Source organism: Zonotrichia leucophrys, chromosome 1, assembly GCF_028769735.1.
Source record: "Zonotrichia leucophrys gambelii isolate GWCS_2022_RI chromosome 1, RI_Zleu_2.0, whole genome shotgun sequence".
In the NCBI taxonomy this organism is placed as follows: domain Eukaryota; kingdom Metazoa; phylum Chordata; class Aves; order Passeriformes; family Passerellidae; genus Zonotrichia; species Zonotrichia leucophrys.
The window spans coordinates 115,149,043-115,173,096 of record NC_088169.1 but is presented as its reverse complement, the minus strand read 5'-3'; the positions used below and the strand labels follow the sequence as shown (position 1 = coordinate 115,173,096).

General features: G+C 53.0%; 1 protein-coding gene and 1 long non-coding RNA gene across 5 annotated transcripts; one reads left to right on the top strand and one right to left on the bottom strand.

Annotated features, from left to right (window-relative positions):
* Positions 1-1,462: 1,462 nt before the first annotated feature.
* Positions 1,463-7,727, bottom strand: SERPINH1 (serpin family H member 1). Of its 3 annotated transcripts, none has more exons than XM_064728346.1 (5): positions 7,543-7,727; positions 4,492-5,105; positions 4,157-4,255; positions 3,576-3,808; positions 1,463-3,433 (listed from the first exon to the last, which is right to left on the bottom strand). In XM_064728346.1, the coding sequence occupies exons 2-5, from the start codon at positions 5,072-5,074 to the stop codon at positions 3,131-3,133; spliced, it is 1,218 nt and encodes a 405-aa protein (XP_064584416.1). In that variant the 5' UTR covers positions 5,075-5,105; positions 7,543-7,727; the 3' UTR covers positions 1,463-3,130. The 3 variants fall into 3 exon arrangements, with proteins under 3 accessions (XP_064584416.1, XP_064584407.1, XP_064584423.1); XM_064728337.1 differs by having other exon boundaries at positions 4,492-5,108; positions 7,543-7,687; XM_064728353.1 differs by lacking the exon at positions 7,543-7,727 and adding an exon at positions 6,155-6,343.
* A 73-nt stretch (positions 7,728-7,800) lies between these two features.
* On the top strand, positions 7,801-23,904 carry LOC135455278 (uncharacterized). 2 transcript variants are annotated; one of them, XR_010442301.1, is made up of 5 exons: positions 7,801-7,937; positions 11,617-11,693; positions 14,240-14,512; positions 15,738-15,909; positions 20,975-23,904. It is a non-coding gene; the product is annotated as an uncharacterized LOC135455278 (long non-coding RNA). The 2 variants fall into 2 exon arrangements; XR_010442302.1 differs by lacking the exon at positions 7,801-7,937 and adding an exon at positions 8,541-8,720.
* Positions 23,905-24,054: the final 150 nt, after the last annotated feature.

The window sequence follows — 24,054 nt, the reverse complement described above, 5'->3', positions numbered from 1 at the left end:
AAACAAGATGTGCCTTTTTGGAGTGTCAGTGATTTCAGGTTTCTCTGTGCACCATTCAGTGCAAAGGTTTAAATAGTTAATATAAATATTAGACTAATGCCAACATAAATTTTTTATACAAATTTGAATGTGGAAATAATCTGAAAATACAAATATGACAATGCAGCTCTGTCAGATCGTAGGAGCAGGAAATGTGTGAAAGTGGGGAGATCTGAAGCAATAAAAGTCACACCTGGTTTTGCATGTTGTCTCTAAATTCTTAAACACACTGTGTGGTGGATGGTGATGGTTAGAAGCCTCTCCTGCTGCCTCTCAGAGAGGGCTGGATTTTTGGGAGATTGTTCCACTTCTTCCTGAGTAAAAGCTCTTCAGCCTTGTCCATTACCCTGCTAATTTCACAGTGCTGATCACTGCTAGAGTTGGGGAAGAGAAGGCTGCAGGGAGAGCTCAGAGCCCCTGAAGGGGCTCCAGGAGAGCTGGAGAGGACTTTGAACAAGGGATGGAGTGACAGGACACAGGGAATGGCTCCCACTGCCAGAGGGCAGGGATGGATGGGATAGTGGGAAGGAATTACTCCCTGGCAGGGTGGTGAGGCCCTGGCACAGGGTGCCCAGAGCAGCTGTGGCTCCAAGTGTGAGCTGGACACCTTTTCCAACTGTTTTGGCTGGAATTACCACCTCTCTGAGCTGTTTAGAGAAGGGAACTCACTCAGTTCCCTGTGTCTAATGGGTGCTTCCCTTGGACAAAAGCCCTGGAAGATGAGCTGGGGGTGGTATGAACTCAGGAGCTCTGGAAAACTTTTAACTTATTTTCAATATTGCTATTCCAGGGTGATGTGTTCCTGCTGTGGTTGGTGCTGGAGGTGGCTTCAGTAATTCCAATTTAGTGAAAATGAGGAAGCATGTGGTGATTTTGCAGTGTGGGAGGAGCTGCACAGGGATGTGTGTGCTTGCCCAGGCTCAGGGAAAAGGGGCCATGTCTGTGCCTTTAGCTTGTGAGTAGCAGAAGGTTCATCCCTTTCCAGAAGTGGGAGAACATGGATTAGCAGGGTCTGCCAGTGCTGGATTTTCCACCTGGGAAAGGTATCTTTAGCCTGCAGTTTTTTCCTCTATTTTGCCAGAGTGGATCCCAGCTGGAGGAGCTTTGGCATGGAGAATCAGGAGGGCTGGTCCCTGTGGCTGACAGCTCAGGTTTTATTCTGCTAAATGGCCCAGCAGGACAGGGCTGATGGTCCTTTACCTGTGGAGCATTTAAGGTGTTGGATATTTGCAGTTTCAGGAGAAAACAGCAAAGGGAAAATCTGCTAAGAGCATTCCTTCCTCATGATTGATGTGCTGTAGGAATTCATCTTGTGCATTGAGTAATTTTTGTCTGTAGTTGCCACTTTAGGCTGCCTTGGATTTAATGATTGCAAGGAACCCTGAGTTTATTTTGCTCTGCAAGGGATTCCAGCTGCCAGGGCTTCATTGAAAAAGTTTTATTGCAAAATTACACAACTGTCACTGTGTGGTACAAGAACAGACAACAAAAGCCATCAGACACCTGCATCCACATGATGCAAATTATTCACAATATCCCACAGTGTGTTCTTGCCTTGCCCACCCCTTCCACCCCCCAGCCCAGCCTCCAGAACGTTCTGTGTGTGGCTTCAGTGCACTGCATCACCTGGAAGTGTCCCACATTTGGGGACACACCTGGCATTGCCTCCTGCCTCCCAGCACCTGGGAATATGCAGTATTGGGCTTCTACAGCAGCAGGGAAAATTGGCAGGGACATAAAGCAAAGCCTTGTAGGTGCTCCATGCTGGTTTCAGGGAACTGAAATCCATTGGGATGCATGGATTTCCCTCATTTCCATAATCTCAGTGTTTGCCTCGTGGTGTCTCTCAGTGCGTGGCAAGCAATGCTCCTGGGATACATCAGCTCCTTTAAATAGTACTGACCTGATGATAGCCCTTGAAGAGAAGTTAGGAATAGCCTGGATCAGGCTGTGAAACCTGCTAATTGTCAGACATAAATATAACTATAAATACCTTTGTTTTTCAGGGTCCCCTTATCCAGGTCAGCAGACAGGGAGCTAAAGTACCATGGAGCTTCAGCAGAGCATAATTAGGAAGTCAGGTAATGGCAGCTTTAAAGCTTTGTGTTTAATTAAGCAAGAAAGTGGAGGTGAACCTGATCCCACCTCCCTGTGAGAAGCCAGCCAGGAGTGCCTTGGGTCAGCTCCACAGGGAGCTGACTGGAGCCAGCTCTGGGAGAGCCCTGGCAGTGGAATGGATTCTTTGCCAGCCCTACAGGCTGATGCAGAGCATTTCCAAGAGAAGTGAGTTCTCTGCCTGTTTAATTACAGCTCTTGGCCCCTCAGTGATCCCAAGAGGTGGAGTGTTGAAGGAACCTCAGGTTACTCTTTCTAGAAACCCAGGCTGTGCTTTGGGCTCTCCCTGACATCCCAAAGCCCCTTAGTTCTCTGTGAAGTGTTGATCCAAGCTGCTCTTGGCTTTGATGCTCTCCCTAAGGAGCTGCTGTGGTTGAAGCATCGAGCACAGAATGCAGGGTTAGGTAGGACAGAAGGACACAACTCCATACAATCTCCATTCTCCTGTGCTGCCTCCTGCTCTGCTCCAGGGCCCTGCAGGGGCTGGACTGCACAGCTGGCCCTTGGAGCTCTGTTCCACACCCCTGGAGAGAGAAGAGAGAAGCAGGAGCAGCTCTGGAGCGGTGCCACGGGGCACCCAAGCAGGAGAAAAGCGGCAGCGGTAAGCGTGCAGTGGGGTGGAAGCGTTTGGGATGGGAAGGTAGTGCCTTGGCAGGGCTGGTGGAGCAGCAAGGGGCTGAGCAGGAGGCTTAACCAGTGCAGGGAGGAGCTCAGCTTCAACCTGGCCACCTCAGCTGACTCCCGGTGACCCTCTGGTGCCAGGCTCCCCTGCTCCTCTCTGGAGGTGGGTTTGTGCAATCTGGATCGTGGGGTGAGGTAAAGTGTACGCTGGTTTCTCCTCACAATGCACCCTGGTCTGAATAGCACCCATGGTTCGAGAAGGATACAAAATAGTGTTTCCCATTTGTCAAAATGCCCCCCTAAAAACACACACAAACCAAAGCTCTGGGAAAAAACCCAACCAAAACAAACCCAACTACAACTCGTCACGCATCTTGTCGCCTTTGGGCCTCACGAGCCTGCCGATGAAGAGGATGGAGTTGGTTTTTGTGTCCTTGATCATGAAGATGAAGGGGTGGTCAGCGTAGAAGAGTTTGGGGTTCCTCATCTCCTCTCGGCCGTAGATGTCGGCGTCGTAGGGGTTCCCTTCAGTGTCCCACTCCAGAGCCGCGGCGTGGAACACGTTGGACAGGTAAAGGTCTTTCTTGCCAGAGATCTTGGACAAGTCAGCCTTGGTTTTGTCAATGGCTTCTGTCAGGCCCAGACCACCCAGGTGTTTCTAGGAGGAGACAAGAGGTCAGCAACCCTCCCGGAGATGACACAGTGCAAGAGGGAAGAGGGGCAGCAGGCAAGGATAACCCCCATCCCACTGTCCTTCCTCCCATCCCAGAGAGGCCCAGCTGTTTAAGGACCCCCTTTACCTGCAGGTCATGGCTGACTTCCAGGACGACTTTTGGCAGCGAGATGGCCACTGATCTCTTCTTCATCTTGCTGGTCCATGTCTTGAGCTGCTCCTTGTTCAGCAGTTTCTCCACTCTCTCCAGAGGCTCCACGTGGTTTGGCATGATGAAGATCATGCTGGAGAGCTTGTGAGCCAGTGGCATCTCCACCACCTGGAGCTTCTCTGCCTCATCATCGTAGTAATTGTAGAGACCTTGAAACCAGAAGAAGGGAGCAGTGAGATGTGGAGCAAAGTGAATTCAGCTGGACTTTGCCTGACCAGGAAGGGAAGTGAGTCTGGACACCCTTTTGGGAAGTGGCCCAGCATTCTTGGAGTTGGCTGTGGCTGACATTTGTGTAATGAGCCAGGATTTGTTCCCAACAGCCAAGCAGCTCATAGTAAACATGGATTCTCTGCTCACAGGGAGACTGGATCAGTAGAACAAACACTTCCCTGCTTTGTTCTCTCTCATGAGGCAAAACAATCTTGGAAGCAGCTGGTGGAAATCTGGGTAAGGGAGAACAATGATCGTAACTCCAGTTGTGGAGGGTTCCCACTCACCTGTGCGGTGCATCATGGGCACGCCTACGGTGTAGGAACGGGTCACCATGAAGCCACGGTTGTCCACCATCTTATGATGGAACTTCTCATCCCAGTGAGCTGCAGGAGAGAGAGGAACACAGCTTGTAAGAAAAGAGAATGGGCGCTAAGTCCATGCACAGTTCCCAACCACTGACAAAGAGCTGCCTCCAGTGGGCCTAGGATTTGTCCACCTTCCCTTGGGGCTGGTGGATGATCTTTAAAGCCCCTCCCAACCCAGACCATTCCACGATTCTGTGTGTTGGCTCAGGGCAGGTTTTAGGTCACTTGTACCAAGAACTGAAGGTAGAACTTACGCTTGAAGAACATGGCGTTGACAATGAGGGCCCCATCAGTTTTCTCCACATCTTTGGTGACCTCTGGGAGTTTCCCATCCGTGGTCTGTGCTGCCCACTCATTGATGGACTTGAGGGCGCTCCTCTTGTCTCGGAAGTTGATCTTGGAGTGCTCGTAGTTGTAGTGCTTCTTGCTGTTCTTGACGAAGTCCTCGGTGAAGGTGATGGAGGCGGGCCCGTAGAGGCGGTTGCCGATCTTCCAGGTGACGTTGCGGGCGGTGCTGTTGCTGACCTCGCTGAGCAGCTCGGCCAGCCCGCTGTGCACGTACTCGTCGTTCAGCTTGTCGGCGCTCAGCACCGCCTTGGCCTGCGACGCCGTCGTGGCCTTGCCCCCCAGCGACACCAGCCCCAGGGACGAGGCCACCACCACGGGGGACAGCAGGATGTTCTCCATGTCCTTGTCTTTGGCCATGGCGTGGTAGAGGTTGAAGGCCAGCGTGGTGCTGCGCTCGGCCAGCGTGGTGGCCTTGTCGCTCAGCTTCCTGTCCTCCGAGGGCACGGCCGCAGCGAGGCCCAGGAGGGCCAGCCCCACGATCGTCCACATGGCTTCAGCAGCACCCAGCACCTCACAGCACCTGCTGGGCGAGAAAATGCACCCTCAGCATGGGCCAGAGCCTTCCTGGAGCATCCAGAGATCCCAGGGGCTGTTCCAGAGAAACCCATTCCTTGCTCCAGTGACATTGCCCCAGTGCTTCATTGGGGTACAACCATCCCAAGTCCACCCTGAGCAACAATTAATCTTCAGGAGTGCAGGCTGCACCCTGGCAAGCAGAGCCTGTGCATTTGGAATGAAAGCTTCCTTCCCTATATTCCAGTGTTAATGTACAGTGAATGGTTTAAGGAAGGGTCAGGGAATGTAAGCAACAGGTATTTCTCATGTGATCTGCACAGGGCAAGGGGGAATGGCTTTAACTGAAAGAAGACAGGCTTAGATTGGACATTAGTAAGAAATTCTTCCCTGTGAGGGTGGGCAGGCCCTGGCACAGGGTGCCCAGAGCAGCTGTGGCTGTCCCTGGATCCCTGGCAGTGTCCAAAGGCCAGGCTGGATGGGGCTTGGGGCAACCTGGGATAGGGCAAGGTGTCCCTGCTGCCCATGGCAGGTGGGGAAAAAGGTAGTCTTTAAACCCAACCATTCCATGGTTCTGTCCCCAGAGCAGGAGAAACCTCTTCCCTGATCAGGAAAAGCTGGAAAATTTTGGTGCTGCCCCCTGATCCAAGGGCTGTTGCGGGCCCTGCACGGCAAGGACCGTCCTCTCTGGGGACCCCGGCCTGGGCCCCAAACCCTCGGATTCCTTGGCACTAGATGGAGCACGTGAGCTTCCAGCAAAGCCAGAGCAGCCCTGGAGAAGGTCCTGCCCTGTCTGATCAGCTCTGTTCGGCTTTGGTTCGCCAGTCCAGCCCTGCCGGGGAGGTAACTGGGACAGAGGGAGATGGAGGAGCCTCTTTTTCCCCAGCAGAGCCTTCAGTTCATGCCTGAGGTGGGTGAATCTCATCCCAACGCAGGTGAACCCACCCCAGCAAGGGCTCTGAGCCCTGAGCTTCTGGTCTAAGTGCCTGGAAGCCCTTTGGGGCTCATCCCCCCTGGCCCCACAGCTCCCCTCCCTCCTGCCTTCACTCAGCAAACCTTCCTGCTGGCAGCTCCTCAGGCCTTAAATTCCCCCTGCAGCTTCTGGGGACTTTCTCCTCCACAGGAACCTTCGCTACCCCGCAGCCCTGTTCCTTGGCGCTCCTCTGCTCCAGCCCAGCCTCAGGGGCTGTCCCTGGCCTGGGAGGCAGGGAAAGGCTGCAGCAGGGTTAAAGCATTCCCAGCAGGGTTAAAGCACTCCCAGCAGGAAGCGAGGGGCCCGCTGGGATTACACAGGGAAGGAAACACGCAGCACGTAGCCCCGGGCAAGGAGAGTGCGCAGTTCCACCAGGACCCTTTGCCAGAGTGGGAGTTACAACCTAAAATCCTTTAAAGGGAGGAGCCATCCTGCCTGCCCAAAGAGCAGACAGGCTCAAAACTGCCCTCAACATTCTTTTTAAAGTGCAGCCAGGGTGACAAACATTGGAAGTGTGAGGAGGCTCCTTCTGGTTTTCTATTTCCCGTTTATTTCTAAGGATACCTTGAAACTGTTTCATAGTGAGGTCAACGTTTGCCTTTTTCTTTCTGAAAGAAAACAGATACATGGAGTAGTTCTCTTGGTAGCAGGGGGTGGCCTGCACTGTTTCATCCTCAGCTTATAAAAAGGTTCATTACTTCAGGGCTGGGTGGCAGATTTGGGCTCTGGTGAGTCACACAGCCTGAGATGGAGAAATTTTGCCCATTCTTGGATTACAGCAGCAATTCTGGGTGAATTCAGAGCCCGTGGTGGCAATGGAGGGAATGTGGGGAATGCACAGGCAGCACCATCCTGTGCTGTGCTCCCACAGCGAGGGGACGCCCAGTGCCAGCGTGGCATTGCTCAGCCCTCCCTGCGGCTGCCGGGACCCCTTTCCTGGCGGGATGGGAGTTCTCCCAGGAGCAGGGCAGAGCTGCAGGGCACAGGAGTGCAGGCAAGAGGCCGTTTCCGTGTCACCAGAGGGATGTGGCACTTGGTTAAGGCAGCAGGAGCAGGGTCGGGCTGTGCTGTGCAGGGAGAGCTCTCGTTCTGCGCTGGGATGGTGCCCAGGGTCCTGCAGGCTCCCAGGCTGAGCCTGAGCGGGGCTGGAGGATTTCACTCCCTTATCCCCCTTTTCTTTTTCCTCATCCTCTGAGAGCTTTTCCCGCAGCTTCACTGGGACCACCTCTTGCAAACTGGAGGCGATTGGGGGATTTTTTAATGCTTTTCCTCAAAAACCCAGAGCCAGCTCATGGGGCAGTCTGTACCCCTATCCCACTGCAGCCTACCCCCATGCACCCCTTCTCCCATGCCATAACCCTCCTCCCGATTTTTTTTTTGCCAACCAGGAGGCTGCAGGACCCCAAAACCCCCCTGGCCCTGCTGCAACCTCAGCTCTGTCCCCATCCGGTCCCCCGGGTCCCCCCCTTACCTGCGGGGTCAGGACACGGCGTTGCTCGGCTCCCTGTGCACCTCCCGGTCCTGCGGAGGGGGTATATAAGGGGCCGGGGAGAAACTTCTGGAAACTTGGGAAAACCCTCTCAAAAATGCTGGGGAGGGAGAGGAAGGGGAGGATCCGTCCCGGCTCTCTCCCGGCCGCCGCCAATGGCAGGGAATGCCGGCCCCGCGCCGCCCGGGGGGGTCGGGAGGGATGGGGGATGCGCCTGCCCTGCTCCTGCCCTGCCTGGCCTCCTGCAGGAGCGTGGGCAGCTGTGCCTGCCCTAACTGTGCTTTTGCCTTCTTGCAGGGCTCAGGTCTGTCTTATTTCCATCCTCTCCCTGCCCCTGGCATCTCCTGCAGCTGGATGGTTGTTGGCACCTACCAAAGGCAGGTAGTGATATATTTATTTGTTTGTTTCTGGGCTGTCGCCCTCCATGTGAAGTCAGGGGTGATGCAAAGGGCTTCAGGCACGACTGGAGCAGTCACAGGCAGCCAATGTTTAACACTGCCCCGTCCTCAAGTGTGAATTTGAAATGTGAACTCCAAGAGAGAAGAGAAAGTTATAGGGAGAGCTCAGAGCCCTTCCAGTGCCTAAAGGGGCTCCAGCAGAGCTGGAGAGCACAAGGGATGGAAGGACAGGACCCAGGGAATGGCTCCCACTGCCAGAGGGCAGGGATGGATGGGATATTGGGAAGGACTCCTGGCTGTGAGGGTGGGCAGGCCCTGGCACAGGGTGCCCAGAGAAGCTGTGCCATGGAGAGGTTTGTGCTGAGTCACAAGTGTTGAAGCTCTGATCCAACCCTGTCATGGTTTAGGACAGCACTGGATTGTTTTCATGGCAGTCTGGGATGGAGGGATATTCAAGGTACCACCCCCTCATGGATAGTTGCATCAGCAGAAGGATGCTGCATCCTTGTGTTCTTTAACTGATGTCTATGTCTCCCTTTTAATCACACTGTAATTTCATTTTTTCCCCTAGTTTTGGCTCTGCCAAGCTTTTCTGCTTCCCTCTGAAGACAGGAGTCTCAGCAGGTCTCAGCCTCCTGTTGCTGTAGCAGCAAACAGCATCTGATTTTCCTTCTGGCTTTGAATATTCTCCTTGTTGTCTTGGAAGCATCTTGCTTTGGAATCACCATTCCATTCCCCTTCACAGCCCACCTATTCTGGAAGGTAGCATCAAAAGGTGACATTTTTCTTCCATCTGACCTGTTCAGATGGTGCTGTGTGAGTAGGTACTTCTTATCTCAAACAAGGGGAGATCTTTGAGACCTTCCTGTAAAAAAAACTCTCCATCAGCTGCAACAAACCTGGTGCTCAGTGATGTTTAGAAATCTGGTCCCTTCAGGGAGGGATTCAGTGGGAAAAAGCTTTGGAATACCTTAGGCAACAGATTTTGGTACACCAGTGTCTTTTGGTGCAGTTAGCTTTGCTTTGTGCCTGCATAAATAATCAACAGTGGGGTCCCAGAGTTTTTATAGCAAAATTTTGGCTTTTTTAAAAACGAATTTGCTGATATCAAAACCATCAATACCAAGGCAAATGTTACTGGTCTGTACCAGCAGCATGTGCCAGCTGAGAAATGAGAAAAGCTCCTTTAAACTTCCACCATCAGCTGCTTTTCTCTGCCAAATTCTGAATTGCTCCACCTTCAAACCCTGCTCTGTAATTACTTCCCATGTGAGATTTTTTCACCTTCCGAGTGAAATTTTAAAAAAACTCCTAAACTTTTAATCTTGATTACTTTCACTGCCTCCCAGCACCAAAGTCCTTTGCCACTCACGGTGCTCTGTGCTTTTGTCCTTTGAAATGGCTTTGCCTCAATAACATGGAGCAGAATGCAAATAGTTGAGTTTCGGGGCTGGCAGCCCAGCATAAAGATATTTCAGATTTTTCCTGATTTTTAAGTGTATATTTCAACCTATTCCTGCTATTAAGTGCAGGAGTTGCTATTTCAACCTATTCCTGATTTTAAGTGAATATTTCAACCTATTCCTGCTATTAAGTGCAGGAGTTGCTGTTTCAACCTATTCCTGATTTTAAGTGAATATTTCAACCTATTCCTATTCAACCTATTGGAGTAGAATGCAAATAATTGTGTTTGAGGGCTGGCAGCTCAGCATAAAGATATTTCAGATTTTTTCTGATTTTTAAGTGTATATTTCAACCTATTCCTGTATATTTCAAGCTATTCCTGGTGTTAAGTCCAGGAGTTGCTATTTCAACCTATTCCTGATTTTCAAGTGTGTATTTCAACCTATTCCTGTTGTCTCTCCAACACAGCCTGGTAAGAGCCACAAAAAGCCCTTGCAGATCTTTGGGATGTGAATACGCAGCAAATGAGTCAGTTCTACCAAAATGTCAGCAAACAGCTTGATCCTTTGAAAAGGAAGGAAGCTTTTTGGGAGGCTGTGGTGAGCAGTGACTGTGAGCAGTTGTGTGCAGGGCAGAGTTGTGGCAGTCAGGCTGATGTGCGTTGCTGGGATTGCTCTGCAGCGATTGCAGGCTGTGCAGAGGCGCTCCCAGCCCCCACAGTGCCACGTAGGAGCTCCTCCAGCGGTGGGATGGGGACTGGGAAGGGGGAGCCAAACTGGGAGTTGCCTTCTTCCGTCTCCCCTGCTGGTGTAATGAGCGGTTCCAGCTGCCAGAGGGACAGACACATCCTCTCCTCCCGGCCAGCTCCTCCCTCCACACCGCACTTGCGCAGGGCAGAGCTCGGGATTCTTTTGTCTGGAGCTATTTCCAGCACGGCTTGGCTTTGTGGGTTTAGGGCAGTGCAGATGCACTGAGCCTTAAATTAAAATTCACCCAGAGTTTTTGTGACCTGGGTGTGATCCCACAGCCCCCAAGACAAAAAAAGTCCTGGGTGTGATCCTACATCCCCCATAAAAAAATGCTGGGATGGAGAGCAGTGCAATCCAACAGTACCGGGGTCCAGTTCTGTGGGAAACAATCCATGCCCATCCAGATTGGTGCTGCCCTGGTTGTTTGGCTTCTTGTTTCAAGCAGTGTTACTAATTCACTTGGTTATCTCTTGAAGGAGTGGTTCATTTCTACGAAAGCAGACGCTGTGTGTTCTTTGGACAGGGCTTTTTAAATATAAACTCCAGCAGCTTTGCACTCTCACCTTGCAGTGACCCAGGAGACTCATCCTGTTTTCCTGTGCTGGAGACAGCCTGTCATCTGTGCTGGTGCAGGATCTCTGCTTTCCAGGATGGTGGCTGAGGAGGGCAGGGATGCTGGGAGCCAGCACTGAGGAGCCTTAAAATCACCCCGTGGGCAGGAGGGGACCTTCCACTGTCCCACCTTGCTCCAAGCCCCATCCAACCTGGCCTTTGGCATTTCCATGGATCCAGGGGCAGCCGCAGCTTCTCTGGGCACCCTGAGCCAGGGTGTCACCACTCACACAGGGAACAATTCCTTCCCAATGTCCCCTCTAACCCTGTCCTCTGGCAGTGGGAAGCCATTCCCCCTTGTCACTTTCTGCCCTTATTAAAAATCCCTCTCCCTCTTTTTCAGGAGACCACTTTGTGCAGTGGAAGGATCTCTGAGCTCTCCCTCTGCTCTAGAGCTAGTCAGGGCTTGCCTGCTGCTCCAGGTCCTCACATGCAAAGATTTTGGGGAATTCTGCTTCAAGGCTCAGCTCAAGGACAAGTTTGGGTTCAGCACTTTGATTTCCTCCCTGCACAGCCTCCTTTGGCACTGTGAGCTCACCCGTGCAGCCCCAGGCACTGTGGAGCCGTGGCTTTGCTGGCAGCAGTGGGATCCCAGCCTTCTGCCCCTCTCTGGCTCTCAGCCATGCCCAGCTCTGGCCTGGCTGGGGCTGGGAGGGCCCAGCTTTGTGTGAGCAGACAGCACACAAAGGACGGCAGTGGAGCTGAAAGGCTGCATCCTGTGGATCCGTGCCCTGGCCTGGCTGGAGTGCAGCAGTGAGAGCCAAGCTCCTGTGCCAGCCTGCTGTGCCATGCCAGCCCCAGGCTTCCAGGGAGCTCACTGGCTTTACATGTCCTAAAGGGGCAAATTTGTGCATCCTCTGCAAAGCACTGATCTCCTTCTGCTTCCTTGGCAGGTGTGCTGGAGGAGGAAAAGGAAGAGGAAAAGATCTGATTGCTGTGGAGCACATTCCCCATGCATGGCATCATCCAGGTATGTCACAGTGCACAAAGCAGGGAGGACAGGCTACAGAGGCTGCAGCTGCAGCTTTCCCACAGGGCACAGCAGAGAGAGATTCCCTTGATCCCAGTTTGTAATCCCTGTTTAATACTCCCAGAGAAAAGTTCAAAATCCACAGGGTTTCCTGCCAGCACAGCGAGGCAGGGGGGTGGAATTCCTCTGGTGCTTTTGGGTGGAAAGAATGACATCTGTGTGGCCTCAGCAGAGGGCCAGCACGGGTGGTGGCAGCTTGGATTGCAGGCCCCTGGATCCCAGGGCTGTGCTGGGCTATGGCAGGAGGAGATGGAATCCTTGTGGATGTGGCAGCAGGGATTTGCAATCCTTGGGAGGACCCAGGGGGCTGTTGATCCTGAGCTGTTCCTACTGATCCAGGAGTGCTGGTTTGGGGTTGTGGCAAGCCAAGAGGATCCAGGATGCCCTTTCCAGGCTAATGTTTGGACTCCATGGTCCTAGAGGACTCTTCCAACCCTAAACTCAGTGATTCTAAGATGAGCTCTGGTGATGTGCACTCTTTACCCTCTCCCTTCTGCCTCTCAGTGACTGGAACTGGCTGGATCCTCCCAAAAAGCAGCCAAAAGGAAAAGCAAGTGCTTGGTTTGTCAGCCACATCAGTCCCATGGGTTCAGGGGCCTCTCAAGGACAGGATGTGAGAGCACCAGGGCTTTGGGACATGAAACATCCTGGGATGCTGCATTTCCTCCCTGGAAACAGGCAGCAAGGAATGTCCAATTCCAGCTTTTCACCCTTTATTACAAAGCACAAGCAGAGAAGGCCCAGGTGGTTGATCTGCTGTGCTCAGAGTGGAATTGTGGTGGGGCAGCTCTCCTGTTAAAAGCTGCAGTGAGCTCTCCCTCATCTCTTCCTGGCATTTTCCAGGAGCATATGGGAATGTGAGAGGTCTGAGCTCTGCCTGCCCTCACGCTTGGTGGAAGCTGCGAGGAGGCTCAGCCCCACACGCTCCCCCCTCAGGAAGCTGGGATGTAAAAGGAAAGAGTTTATTCTGGAGCCAGCTGAGGGAGCAGAACCGCCCCTAAACCCGAGCCTGGCCTGCAGAGGGATCCTCAGCAGCCAATCTTGTGCTTCCAGCACAGCACTGCTCAGGCTGGAGGGGGGTGGGCCCAGCCTGTGCTGTGTGGGCAAGGGTGTCACACAACTGCCTGTCCCCCCAGTCCTGCTGCTGTCCCTAAAAGTCCTTTCTTTGTTGGAAATCAGGTTCCCAAGAAGCCCAATCCTAAAACTGCCACTGTTGATGGCAGAGGAAGGAGGGGGCTGAGTGCAGGACAGGGCTGGGGCTGCTGGCTTTGCTGCCTTGAGGGGTTGGTGCAGCAGTTGGAAGGCAGGAAAGGAGGAGGGGAGGGATGAATCCCAGGAAGGACACGCTGGGCAGGGGCCCAGCAGGAACAAACAGTGTGCACTCTCCTCCTCAGCCAAGTGCTGAGCATGTGTAAGCAAAGGGATGCTTAGGAGGGGCCTTGGCAGCCTCTTTGTCTGTTCTGCTCTTGCAGAGGCAGCACAAAAGGTGCCCAGAGAGATACAGCAGGAATCACAGGACCTCAGACTGGTTTGGGTTGGAAGTAATGTTAAAGCCCATCCAGTGCCACCTCTGCCATGGCAGGGACATCTCCCACTATCTCAGGCTGCTCCAAGCCCTGTCCATCCTGACCTTGGACACTTCCAGGGATCCAGGGGCAGCCAGAGCTTCTCTGGGCACCTGTGCCAGGGCCTGCCCACCCTCACAGGGAACAATTCCTTCCCAAGATCTCATCTGAAGTCTCTGCTTTAGTGTAAAACCAAACAGGAAGAGGAGTTTCATCCTTCCCCAGTTTCCAAGGACCATGGTTGTCCCAACCCTGGGGATGTTATACTGGTCTGATGGGACCAAACCAGTTTGTGTCCAGATTTGAACAGCTTTGCTTGGGATGACAAAATGCACCCACCTGGGAGGCAAATGTCCTTTTCCATAGGTCCAGATTGGGTCGGGGGGCTTAACCCACAACATGGAAATTTAGGATGTGTCTGCAAGAGGCCAGGATGTATTTCAGGATGGATCTCCAAGGCCAGAGACCCTTAGGAACAAAGTGACATCTTCCCTGTGTGATGAAACCCCACTTAGCCTGAATATTCCTGCCAGCAGAAAATTGCAGTGTGTTTTTCCCAGCTCCTTTATAGATTCCCCATGAAAATGTGGCAGGGAAGAAGTGGCAAATTTGTGGAAGATTCAAGGAACCCACATGATGCAACCCTGCTGCATTCTTGCAGAGCGACACTCGCTCTTGAGAGCTTCAGAAGGAGCCACTCACATTTTATTCCAGCTGCCACTGGGCTGTATCCACACATTAAAGACTTTTCCAGGGTCACATCCCTGTCCTGCCACAGCTCCTGGTGTTGCAGAGCCACATTCCTGCCTCGGGGACGTTAATTTTAGAAACAAAACCCATTCTCTGTTTTCCGTTTTCTGTCTTTTGTAACTTGCAGGGAGGAAAGTTGTGGATGGTGCAGTGAACTTTTCTCTGTTTCAGAATGAAGCTGGAAAGGCCTTTTCCTGGTGCATTTAGAAGCTCATAGGCATGTTTAGTTTTGGGAGCAGTCATGCACTTGGCAGTAAGAATGGCAGATATGGATCCTGGAGCAAGGGAAGCTGCGTGGCTGTTGGATGGGATCTGCCAGCTGAGTCACACGAGGCACATCTGACTCATCACACCAGAGCTGCATCTGCAGATGGCCCAGGATTGCAGGAACTTGGGCAAGGGTGATGATCCCCTGTAAAATCTGGGGAGACTGAGGCATGAAAGGTGAGTTTGGGGCACAGTCAGAGCCAGGCTGGTGTGTGCTGCTTTCCTCTCCACAAGGATGCTGAGGACTTGAGAGGGAGTCCCAGGGGCATCTTCTCCCTCTCCGCACAGCTCTCTGCTGAGGGCTGGGACCCCAGGATGTGGAGCTGCTCTGTGTGGGACTATCCCAATCCCACCCAACTCCAATCTCATCCAGCAGAGGTGGATCTCATGGCCAAGGGTCCTCTGGAATTACAGAGCAGCCTCTTTATCCTTCTCTTCTCTGCCTGCTCCTGGTTACTCTGCTGCAAACCCCAGGCAGGAACAGGCTCTGCTTTGTGTTTTTGTAGCCTGTGGGGCCATGATTGATGCCTTTCTCCAACGTGGATGCCCAAACTGTGCTTCCCACAGTGGGAAGGGATGCAGGAGCTGCCTCTCTCTGCTCACTCCAAGCTCCTGGCCCAGCACTCAGCACACTGAACATCTCCTGCATGTCCCTGGCTCTGACAGGCTGTTGCCAGCACTGGAGGAGGCATCAGAGCTGCTGAATTTGGCTTTGTACAGAAGGGCTCTTGTTCAGCCTGGGGCAGAGGTGCTTGGGAGAGGTGGGGTGGGAGGTTTGGATGAATGAGGATCCTTGTTTCACTCCTGATTCCCTTCAGGAAGGTGCTGGATGTTTCCCAGCTGTGCACAAACAGCTTGGATTCAGTCTCTGAAATCATTTGCACTTCTGGACTGTTGGCTTTGACGTCAAGACCTGAATCCCGCTGGGATCACTCCTGGTTTGGGATCCAGGGATGCTGTGGTTACAGACATGTGTGAATCAAAGCCTCTTACTGCCCTCCTCCTCTCCTGCATGGAGCTGCCTTAGCCCCATCCAGTTGGGAATTGTTTCAAGCTCCTTTGCTGCCTGAACACAGAGAAGCAGCAGCAAAGAACTTAAGGCACCTCCTGAATTTTTGAACATTTCAGATTGCAGTCATGGCTGCAGTTCAATGGGAGGCAAACACTCAAATCCTGAACTTGCCAGGGTTTCTGTTGGATATGGAATGCCCAGTTCTGGTTGTTGTAGTTTCCAATGACAAAGCTGTGTGCTGGAGATGCAAAATAATGGAGAAACTGCAATTGTGGAATTGTCTTCATTTTCCAAATTGACCTCCCCGCATTCAGAAATATCTCCAGTGACTGTGAATGCATTTGTCTTGATGAATTAACAATTTAACTATGATTTTCTCCCTAATTCCAGTTAATAGAATTGGATCTTCTGGAGGCAAGTTCATCAAATGTGGGGTGCACAATGAATCCACTCTGGGCTCTGATTCACCACGTGCCATGAATCCAGCAATTCATCACTGCCTGAAGCTTTCCTGACTTCCCTGGCATTTGCAGGAAGGTGCATGGTCACCCTGTGGAAGCAGGTATGAAGTGGGGCAGGGTGAGGGGACACCCAAAAAGCCCTGCAGGAATCTTGGGCACCACAGGGCTGGTGTAGAGTCAGTGCAGACAAATCCTTATGGGCATGAGAAGCACTGGGCTCATGGCACTGTGCACTCCAGAGGTGCTCATCACCTGTGTGTGGTCCCATTAGCTGGAAAATCCCAGATAACTGTGTGCCTTGGTGCCAGCCCTGCATCCCTGGGGCAGCAGGAGGGTGGGATCAGGGTGAGGAACCTCCTCCAGGGTTTCTGTCTGCAATCCCACGCCCTGAATCCTGCTCTGGGAATTCACTTCTGGCTCTGTGTGCCTGTGGCCATGAGTTTCCCATGCTTCAGAAAGTGCCATGAACCCACAACAAACAGCACAGCCCCTGCACTGCTGGCCCTGAGCTCCCCTGCTCCCCAGTGCAGCTGGTGCCTAAACTCTTGGGAGAAGGAGAATATTTAGGATTTCTGGGCTGCAGAAGTGTCAGTGTGGAAAAGGCTGCACCAAAGCAGGGAGACCAGCGGAAATAGATGGATTTAAAAATAGTGGAGACGGAGAGAGGCTGGCTGGGATTCAGGAGCTGCAGAGAGCTGGGAGCACAGAGATCCAATGAGGGCTCTGCAGGACTCCCACCCACACCAGGCCTGGGCACAGCTTCCCCTGCAGAGACTGCTCCCCTGTTGGGGTTCCTCGGGGAGCAGGCAGGATCCCACCCAGCTGCAGACATCCCCAAGCCCACCCCGAGCCCCAGGAATGCAGGGATCTCTCCCCAGGCGGGCAGGACATCCCGTGTCCGTCCGTTCCTGTCCCGTGTCCCGGTCTCGCTGCTCCCCCCGCTGCCCGGATCCGGCACCGGCACCATCCCGGGCTGGCTCCAGCCTTGCCCAGGCACCAGTCCCGGGAGGAGCAGCAGGAAGGGCTCGGTCTGCCCCGCACAGACCAGGGATGTGCCCCAGCAGTGCGTCCTGGAGCCCCCTCTGCCAGGGAGGGGTGATTTCCCTTCCACTTGCCCTGGGGATGAAGCTCCTGCAGGCCAGTCCTCCCTGATGGAAGGAGAAAAGCAGAGCTAAGAGGAGTAACAAGGCTAGCATGGTCAGGAGGGAAAAGGGGAAGCAAAGATGGATGTAGAAACCCCTGACATTATTGCTTTGTTGTTTTTTCTTGTTTTGGGTTGGAAAGGACCTTAAAGATCACCCAGTGCCACCCCCTGCCATGGGCAGGGACACCTTCCACTATCCCAGGTTGCTCCAAGCCCTGTCCAACCTGGCCTGGAAGGGGAACTTAGCATATTTCACACTCTGCCAAATATAATTTCAACTGTGATTGATTAGATTTATCACTAGAAATAGGATGATAGTATAGATAACCCCAAACTGTGGGAACATGGCATGGGTGCAGCATGCCAGCCAGGAGATTCCTTGTGTCTTTCCAAGTTTCAGTTTCAGAGTTGCTATTCTGCCTGGGAGCAGAGAGAGGGAGTCCTTCTCCTTCTCTTTGAGGGACCTGCAGGATCCTCTTCTCCTGAAGAGGGTTCCCCAGGCTGCCCAAATCCCAATTGCCATGAGGACTGTGTGAACTGGTCTCCTCTTTCCCATGCCAGGAATCTTTCCTTGGCTCTCTCTTTCCAGGGAAGGAAAGAGAGACAAGGATCTGCAGGAGGATCTTGGCAGAAGGACTGTGGGGATGGGAGTGACTCAGAGCAGCTCTCATATAAAATCACACAATCATTATGGCACAGAATGGTTTGGGTCAGCCTTAAAGCTTCAGTGCCACCCCTGCCATGGCAGGGACACCTCCCACTGTCCCAGGCTGCTCCAAGCCCTGTCCAGCCTGGCCTGGGACACTGCCAGGGATCCAGGGGCAGCCACAGCTGCTCTGTTTCAGGGCCATGTCCATGTGTCCCCAGGGATGTGCCAGTGTGCACAAGCAGCAGGCAATCCCTTTAGCAGGGTCCAGAACTGCAGCCTCCCAGTAAACAGCACCCAGAAAAGGGGGTTTGGCTTGTAGGGAAGTGTTTTATTTCTTTTAATTAACTGGATCTGAGCTGGATGGAGCCCAAGCCTGTTCTCATCATGCAAGCCCTGAGCTGTGCATGATCAGAGCTGACAGCCCCAGTGGTGCTGGTGCCAGTGCCAGCAAACCCCACTGATCCACCTGAAAAACCCCTACAGGTCTGACACAAAGCATTCCTGCTCAGGGGATGGATATTTGGTTTGAAACCTCAGCAGCAGCTCCTGCTCAGATCCCCTCCTCTCCTGAATTTGCAATTGCCAGCAGCGAGGAAAATCTCTGCAGAGTAACTCAGGGATTGCCCAGATCCCCTTGCACTGGGATAACCAAGGGAAGCACAGGGTTGGTGATGCTCCATCAGCTCCATCTGTGCTTTGCCCACCCTCTCTGCACCCCCTGTGTCTCCCTTGGGGAGTCCTGTTCTGTCTCCAACCCCTTGTGCTTCCCAAGGATTTATTTGCACGCTGCCAGCTCCCCTCTCCACGGAAAGGCTTAGGCAGGCACTGCTGCACATCTAGAGCTGTGTGACCACGAGATCTGCAGCCAGCCCAGTCAGCTGATCCTGCCACACTCACTCAAAGAATCATTTTCCACTCGTGGCCAAGCTGTGGCTGCCCAGAGTGGGGGGAAAAAAGGGAGACTTGGTGTGTTTGGGATAACTGGTGAAGGAAAAGCACACCTGGAGAGGGGGGCACATCTCTGCCCTTCCTGTATACTGAGCTCCTGCATTTGTAGCATGAGGGTGGATTTAAATGGGATATTTGGAAGGAATTCTTGGCTGTAAAGGTGAGCAAGCCCTGGCACAGGGTGCCCAGAGCAGCTGTGGCTGCCCCTGAGTCCCTGGAAGTGCCCAAAGCCAGGTTGGACATGGTTTGGAGCAACCTGGGACAGTGGGAGGTGTCCCTGCCCATGAAACTGGGCAAGCTTTAAGGTTCCTTCAGCCCAAACCAGTCTGTGATTCTCTGTCATTTTCCTGAAAACCAGGTCCTCCTTTGGACTGTCTCCTTCCATCTCCAGCTTTCCAAGATCTCATTCCAGGTTCTGTACCCTGAGAAATTGATGTGTGTCCCCAAGGCTACCCTGGGCCTCCTGAATCCCATAGAGCTGTGGTGTGGAGCTGAGTTCAGGTCTCGTGGCAGCTCCTGCTTGGTGGCCATGGCAAGGGGCACCTTCTGCCCCTGTGCCTTTGCCACCTGGCCTGGAGGAGAGCTGGAGGTGGGAAGTGAGTGCTTGCAGCTTCAGCAGGTGGTTGTGCCATGAATCATGGGCTACCTGGCTGTGTGGTCATCCTGGATGGCTCCTGCTGGACCTGTTGGTGCACATGCAGCTGAGCTCCCTCACGTGCCCTGCCCAGCCCTGGCTGCACCTCAGGGCCACCACAGGGACAACTGGCACATGAGATGTGTCTCTTTTGATGCCTGATGGGACAGCTCTGCCCAGTATTCCAGAATTCCCCTCCCCTCCTTCCCAAAACACACAGCTGGGAGGGAGTGGGCACCTCTTGGACACGTCCCCAGCTGAATTCAGGGGATGCAGGGAAGGTCTCTGCTCTTCTTGGCTGACCTCAAGCTGCCCTCACCCCTTGTTGCTGTGCTGGGGGAAAATCTCCAGGCAGAGAGAGGGGCAGGAGGGGCTGGGGGAGAGGGAAATTCCTGCCAGGAATGAGTCACCCCCTCGTGCTATGCCTGGAAAAAGCAGCTGCTGCCATCCTGCTGCAGTGCTGGGGCAGAAGGGATCCCTCATTCCCTTTAGGGACAGGCTGGAGTTGGTAAGTTAGGCTGGAGTTTCACCCAGTTTAGGGAGAAGCAGCAGGGCCAAATCCCAAATGAGTTCTCAATTCCTGGCTGGTGAGGCACAAAGCACAGGGTGACTTTGTCTGCTTTACCCACATCCTTTGTGTCATTTAAAATGAGGGGAGAGATTTTAGATTAGATATTGGCAAGAATTTCCTCCCTGTGAGGGAGGTGACAGCCTGGCGCAGGTGCCCAGAGCAGCTGTGGCTGCCCCTGGATCCCTGGCAGTGCCCAAGGCCAGGCTGGACAGGGCTTGGAGCGGCCTGGGACAGTGGAAGGTGTCCCTGGGTGTCTCTGAGTTCTTTTCCTACCCAAAACAAGAAAACAAAATTATTTCTGCTTCCCACCCTGCTTAGCATTACATTTTCTGAAAGGTTCTCCTGCACAGGAGCATCCTCCTGAGCAACGTGGAATTTGCAGGAAACATCCCCAGCTTGTGCAAAAAGCCAAAACTCTCCTGCCTGAAAAACTATTTTTAATCAGGGAATACTGGAGATGGTTTAGGCAGAGAGGAAGTTTTGGGCCTGTGATGGAGCTGCACAGCATGATCCAAATTTTGCTGGGGTGCAGGATTCATGCTCTGGGAGAATAACAAACCACCCCATTGAGCTGAATCTGGGGCTGATGGCTGGAATTTGAGGAAATCCTGTGTGTTTCTAATCTTAGGCTGCTTTTTTTCCTGGGTAGTTTATTTCTTTAAATAGAAGGGCTTAAATGGGATTGACTCCTGCAATCCTTGTGGCCTGGCTGGGCTGTAATCTTTAATGGGCAGGGATGTCACATCTCACATCCCTTCTGCTTCTGCTGTGAAGGGAGAACACTCAGGAGCCCTCAGTCCCTCAGGTGTCACCTGGAGATGTGTCCCAGCTCCATCCTGCCCCCCTGGAACAGCAGGGAAAGGACCCTGGGGTCTGACAGGACCCTGGCACAGCTGGAGCTGTGCCAGAGCAGGGTCAGGTTGGATTTAGGGAAAGGTTCTTCCCCCAGAGGTGCTGGCACTGCCCAGGCTCCCCAGGGAATGTCCACAGAGCTCCAGGAACTCCCAGGAATGCCCAGGGTGGCATTGTTGGGGTGTCTGTGCAGGGTCAAGGGTTGGACTTGACCATTTCCCAGGACTGAGGGAGGAGAAATGCCAGATGTGCTCTGGCTCACACAGAAAACAGGTCAGGGAGCTCTGTCCCCACAGTGTGCAGTGGTGTGAGCAAACAGATTTTTTAGGATGGCCAATTATGCATCTGAATGTCCATTTAAATTTCAGATCTCCAGGAGAACCATCCACCTCATCCCTGGCGAGCAGATCCAGGTTGCTCCAGTTTTCCAGCAGGATTTGCAGTGGGTGGTCACACACTGGAGACCTTGGCAGCTTTTTCAGTGCTGCTGTTTGCTGCAGGATCCACACATTTTAACCCTTGTATGGAAAAATCTCACCCTGATGAAATCCAGGATTTGTGCAGCCAAGCTGACCTTGCAAGTACCACCACCCTTTGCAGCTGCCCAGACACCAACCCTGGGTTTCCTGATCCTCTTCCTCAGCTCTTCAAACCCTCCTTCCTAAACCAGTCCTGAGCCTCCCAATCCATTTTTCCCATACTGGGCAGCAGCTCCCACAGCAGGGCAGGGTGCCCTTATCTGTGTCCATCCCTGTGCCCCAGCCTGCCCCACCTTGCTGATGCATCTGCAGCCTCCCCCAGGGCACAGGGGAGGCTGAGTGCAGCCTTTCCCTTCTCCCACCACCCTGTCTTGGTGTGTGGGAGGCTCAGTGCTCCTGGGACGTTGGGATGAGTCAGTGTTTGCACATCCTGAGTCACTCCAGGGAGTTGCCAGAGAGGAGGGGGGGATGCCCAGCCTCATCTGGGGGTGTAAATGTCCCAGGAAGTTCTGTCTGAAAGAAAATTCCCATTGAGAGGTCACCACCTTGTGGGGCCACCACCATGGACCACAAGTGTCACCCCATGAGAAGAAGTTATTTCCTGGCCCTGCTTCCATGTGAATCCTTTCAGATGGCCCACAGCTGGTTATTTGGGAGGGGTGCCACATCCCCAACCCATGGCTGTCCTTGGAAATTTCCTGGGACATGCCCAGAGGTTCCTCTTGGCAGCTCCCTCAGAGCAGGTTTGTGGAAGCAGGGCATGCACCAGCCAGGGAGGCCATGGAGGAATGCCAGGCAAGTTCTCTAGGCAGGGCTTTTGAGGAGAATGAATTCCCAGTCCTCCCACTGATTGCAATTTTTATCACTATTTTGGGGCTTTTTTGAGCTAGAGATGCTCCTGAGCTCATGGAGGCTTTGGGAGTGGATTGGCTCAGGAGTCCATCCCTGGTTTAAGATTTAAAAGGGTGACACCCTCGCTGACACCCACAGGCACCTTGTTTTCCTCTGTGCCTAGATGAACCCCAGAGAACACCTCAGGATACTTCAGATACACACCCAGGCTTTAGATTTTTACCTCCATTTCCAGCTGGAATGGGATGAATTCCCAGGTCAAGAAGAGCTGGAAGAACCACCCCAGGATTTTCTGTTCTCAGAGTCCCTGCCTTTGACATGAACTGAATTTTCTGTGCTTGCTCAGAGCAGAGGCTGAGCAGGGAGTGAGGCCAGAAAAACAGGGGGTCATGTCAGACTTTCTTTTTCTCTCCTCTTAACACTGAAATAAAAATACATCTCGAGCTTGTTTTGGGATTAACAAGAAAAAAATTCCCCTTGATGGGAACCATCTGTGGCCGGGAGATGCCGGCTGCTCTCTGCTTCCCACCCTCACCCAGACTCCCTCATTCGGGGTGTGTTCCTCTCCCAAATATTATTCCTCTCATCCCTGTGCTGCTGGGAGGAATCCCAACTATTCAAGGAGGCTTTTCTCCCAGCATTTCAAAGCAGCAGCAGCTGCTGACACCTCTGGAGGATAATATTTGCTCTCCTCATTACAGCCCAGCTTGCTGGTGGCTGCTGGGCTCGGAGGGGAAGCACTGCCAAGTGTCTTGGGTGTGACCTTTCCAGGCCAGACGTCACCTCAGGGTCACAGCAAACACCTCCAGGCCTCTCTGGCCTGTCCCACAAAGCAGGAGGGGAAATCTGCCCTGAGGAGTGGAGATTCCCTGGCTCTGCCTCTGTTGTGCTGCTGGAAATGAGGGCGTTGGTGCTGGTCCCTTCATGGGGTCAAAGAATGAGGACATTTCTGGGGTGGACCTTGGCCCCAGCTGAGGTTTTGGAGTGGGAAATGCAACTTCTGGCCTGGGTTGGCAACAGGAGGAAGAAGAGGTGCATTTGCAGCATCAGAAACTCCAGAGAGCTTTGGAGCAGGGAGAGGCCTCCAAGGCCAGGAAGAGGAGAGGAAGCTCAAGGTGAATCCAGCAGAACCCAGGGCAGGCCTGGCCCAGGAGCAAAGGCTGGAAGGGTTTCTCTGCTCTCTCCATGCAGCTGAGGAGGCTGCCTGGCTGGAATGTCTCCTCCTGGGACCAGGTGGAGCAGGAAGCTGGAGCAAGACGAGCCCAACAGGTTCTGGGCTGTGAAACCTCCTGGATGGCAGCACATCCCTGGCCTGGGACCCAGGAGCTGAACTGAAATGGACCAAATGAGCATTTTGGGGGCTTTCCCAAACCTGGTGGGATGAAGGATTTTTGTGTGGGCCTTGACATCTTCAGAGTGCTCCAGGCCTGGCTTGGGAGGTGGTTTGGATTCATTTGGAGAAAGGAGGGCAGGACACTCAGGCCTTGCTTACCCTCACCTCTCCTCCATGGAGCCCAGCACGAAGCATCACCTGCTGGTGGATTTTGTCCTCCAGCAGATGAGGGCAGAATGCTTTCCATCTTTGAGGCTGGAAAATCCATCCCCAGACAGGGGCTTGTCCCTGCAGCTGGGGGTGCAGCCCACACACCATCCCAGCAATGTGGGGTGTTCTGGGGCTGCTTTGCCCAGCCCTGCTCTCACCACAGGCTGGGAGCAGGCCTGGCTGCTCTCAGAATATTCCATGGATCTCTGAATCCGTGGCTGTTGTAAGCTGCTCACCTGGTGTTGTGCAAGGAGGATTCATCTTTCCAAGTGAACAAATCCCTCCTGGGCCAAAGACACCCCAAAATGGCTTTAACAGAGAAAGGTGTTTGTGTACAGTTACTGATGCTTGGAAAGCTGAGTGCAGGTGCTGGGCTTCACCCATCAAAAAGCAATTTACAGATTAAACTTGTAGAAATTTAAATAAACTGCTGGAACAGCATCATGTAGAGCAATATTATATTGTAACAGGAAGAAAATTTGCTGTTTTAAAAAAAATAGTTGTTTTATTAAAATAGAGGGAAATGGATTCACATAACATTTTTCAGCCAGTGAGGTTTTGAACTCTGGGGGTT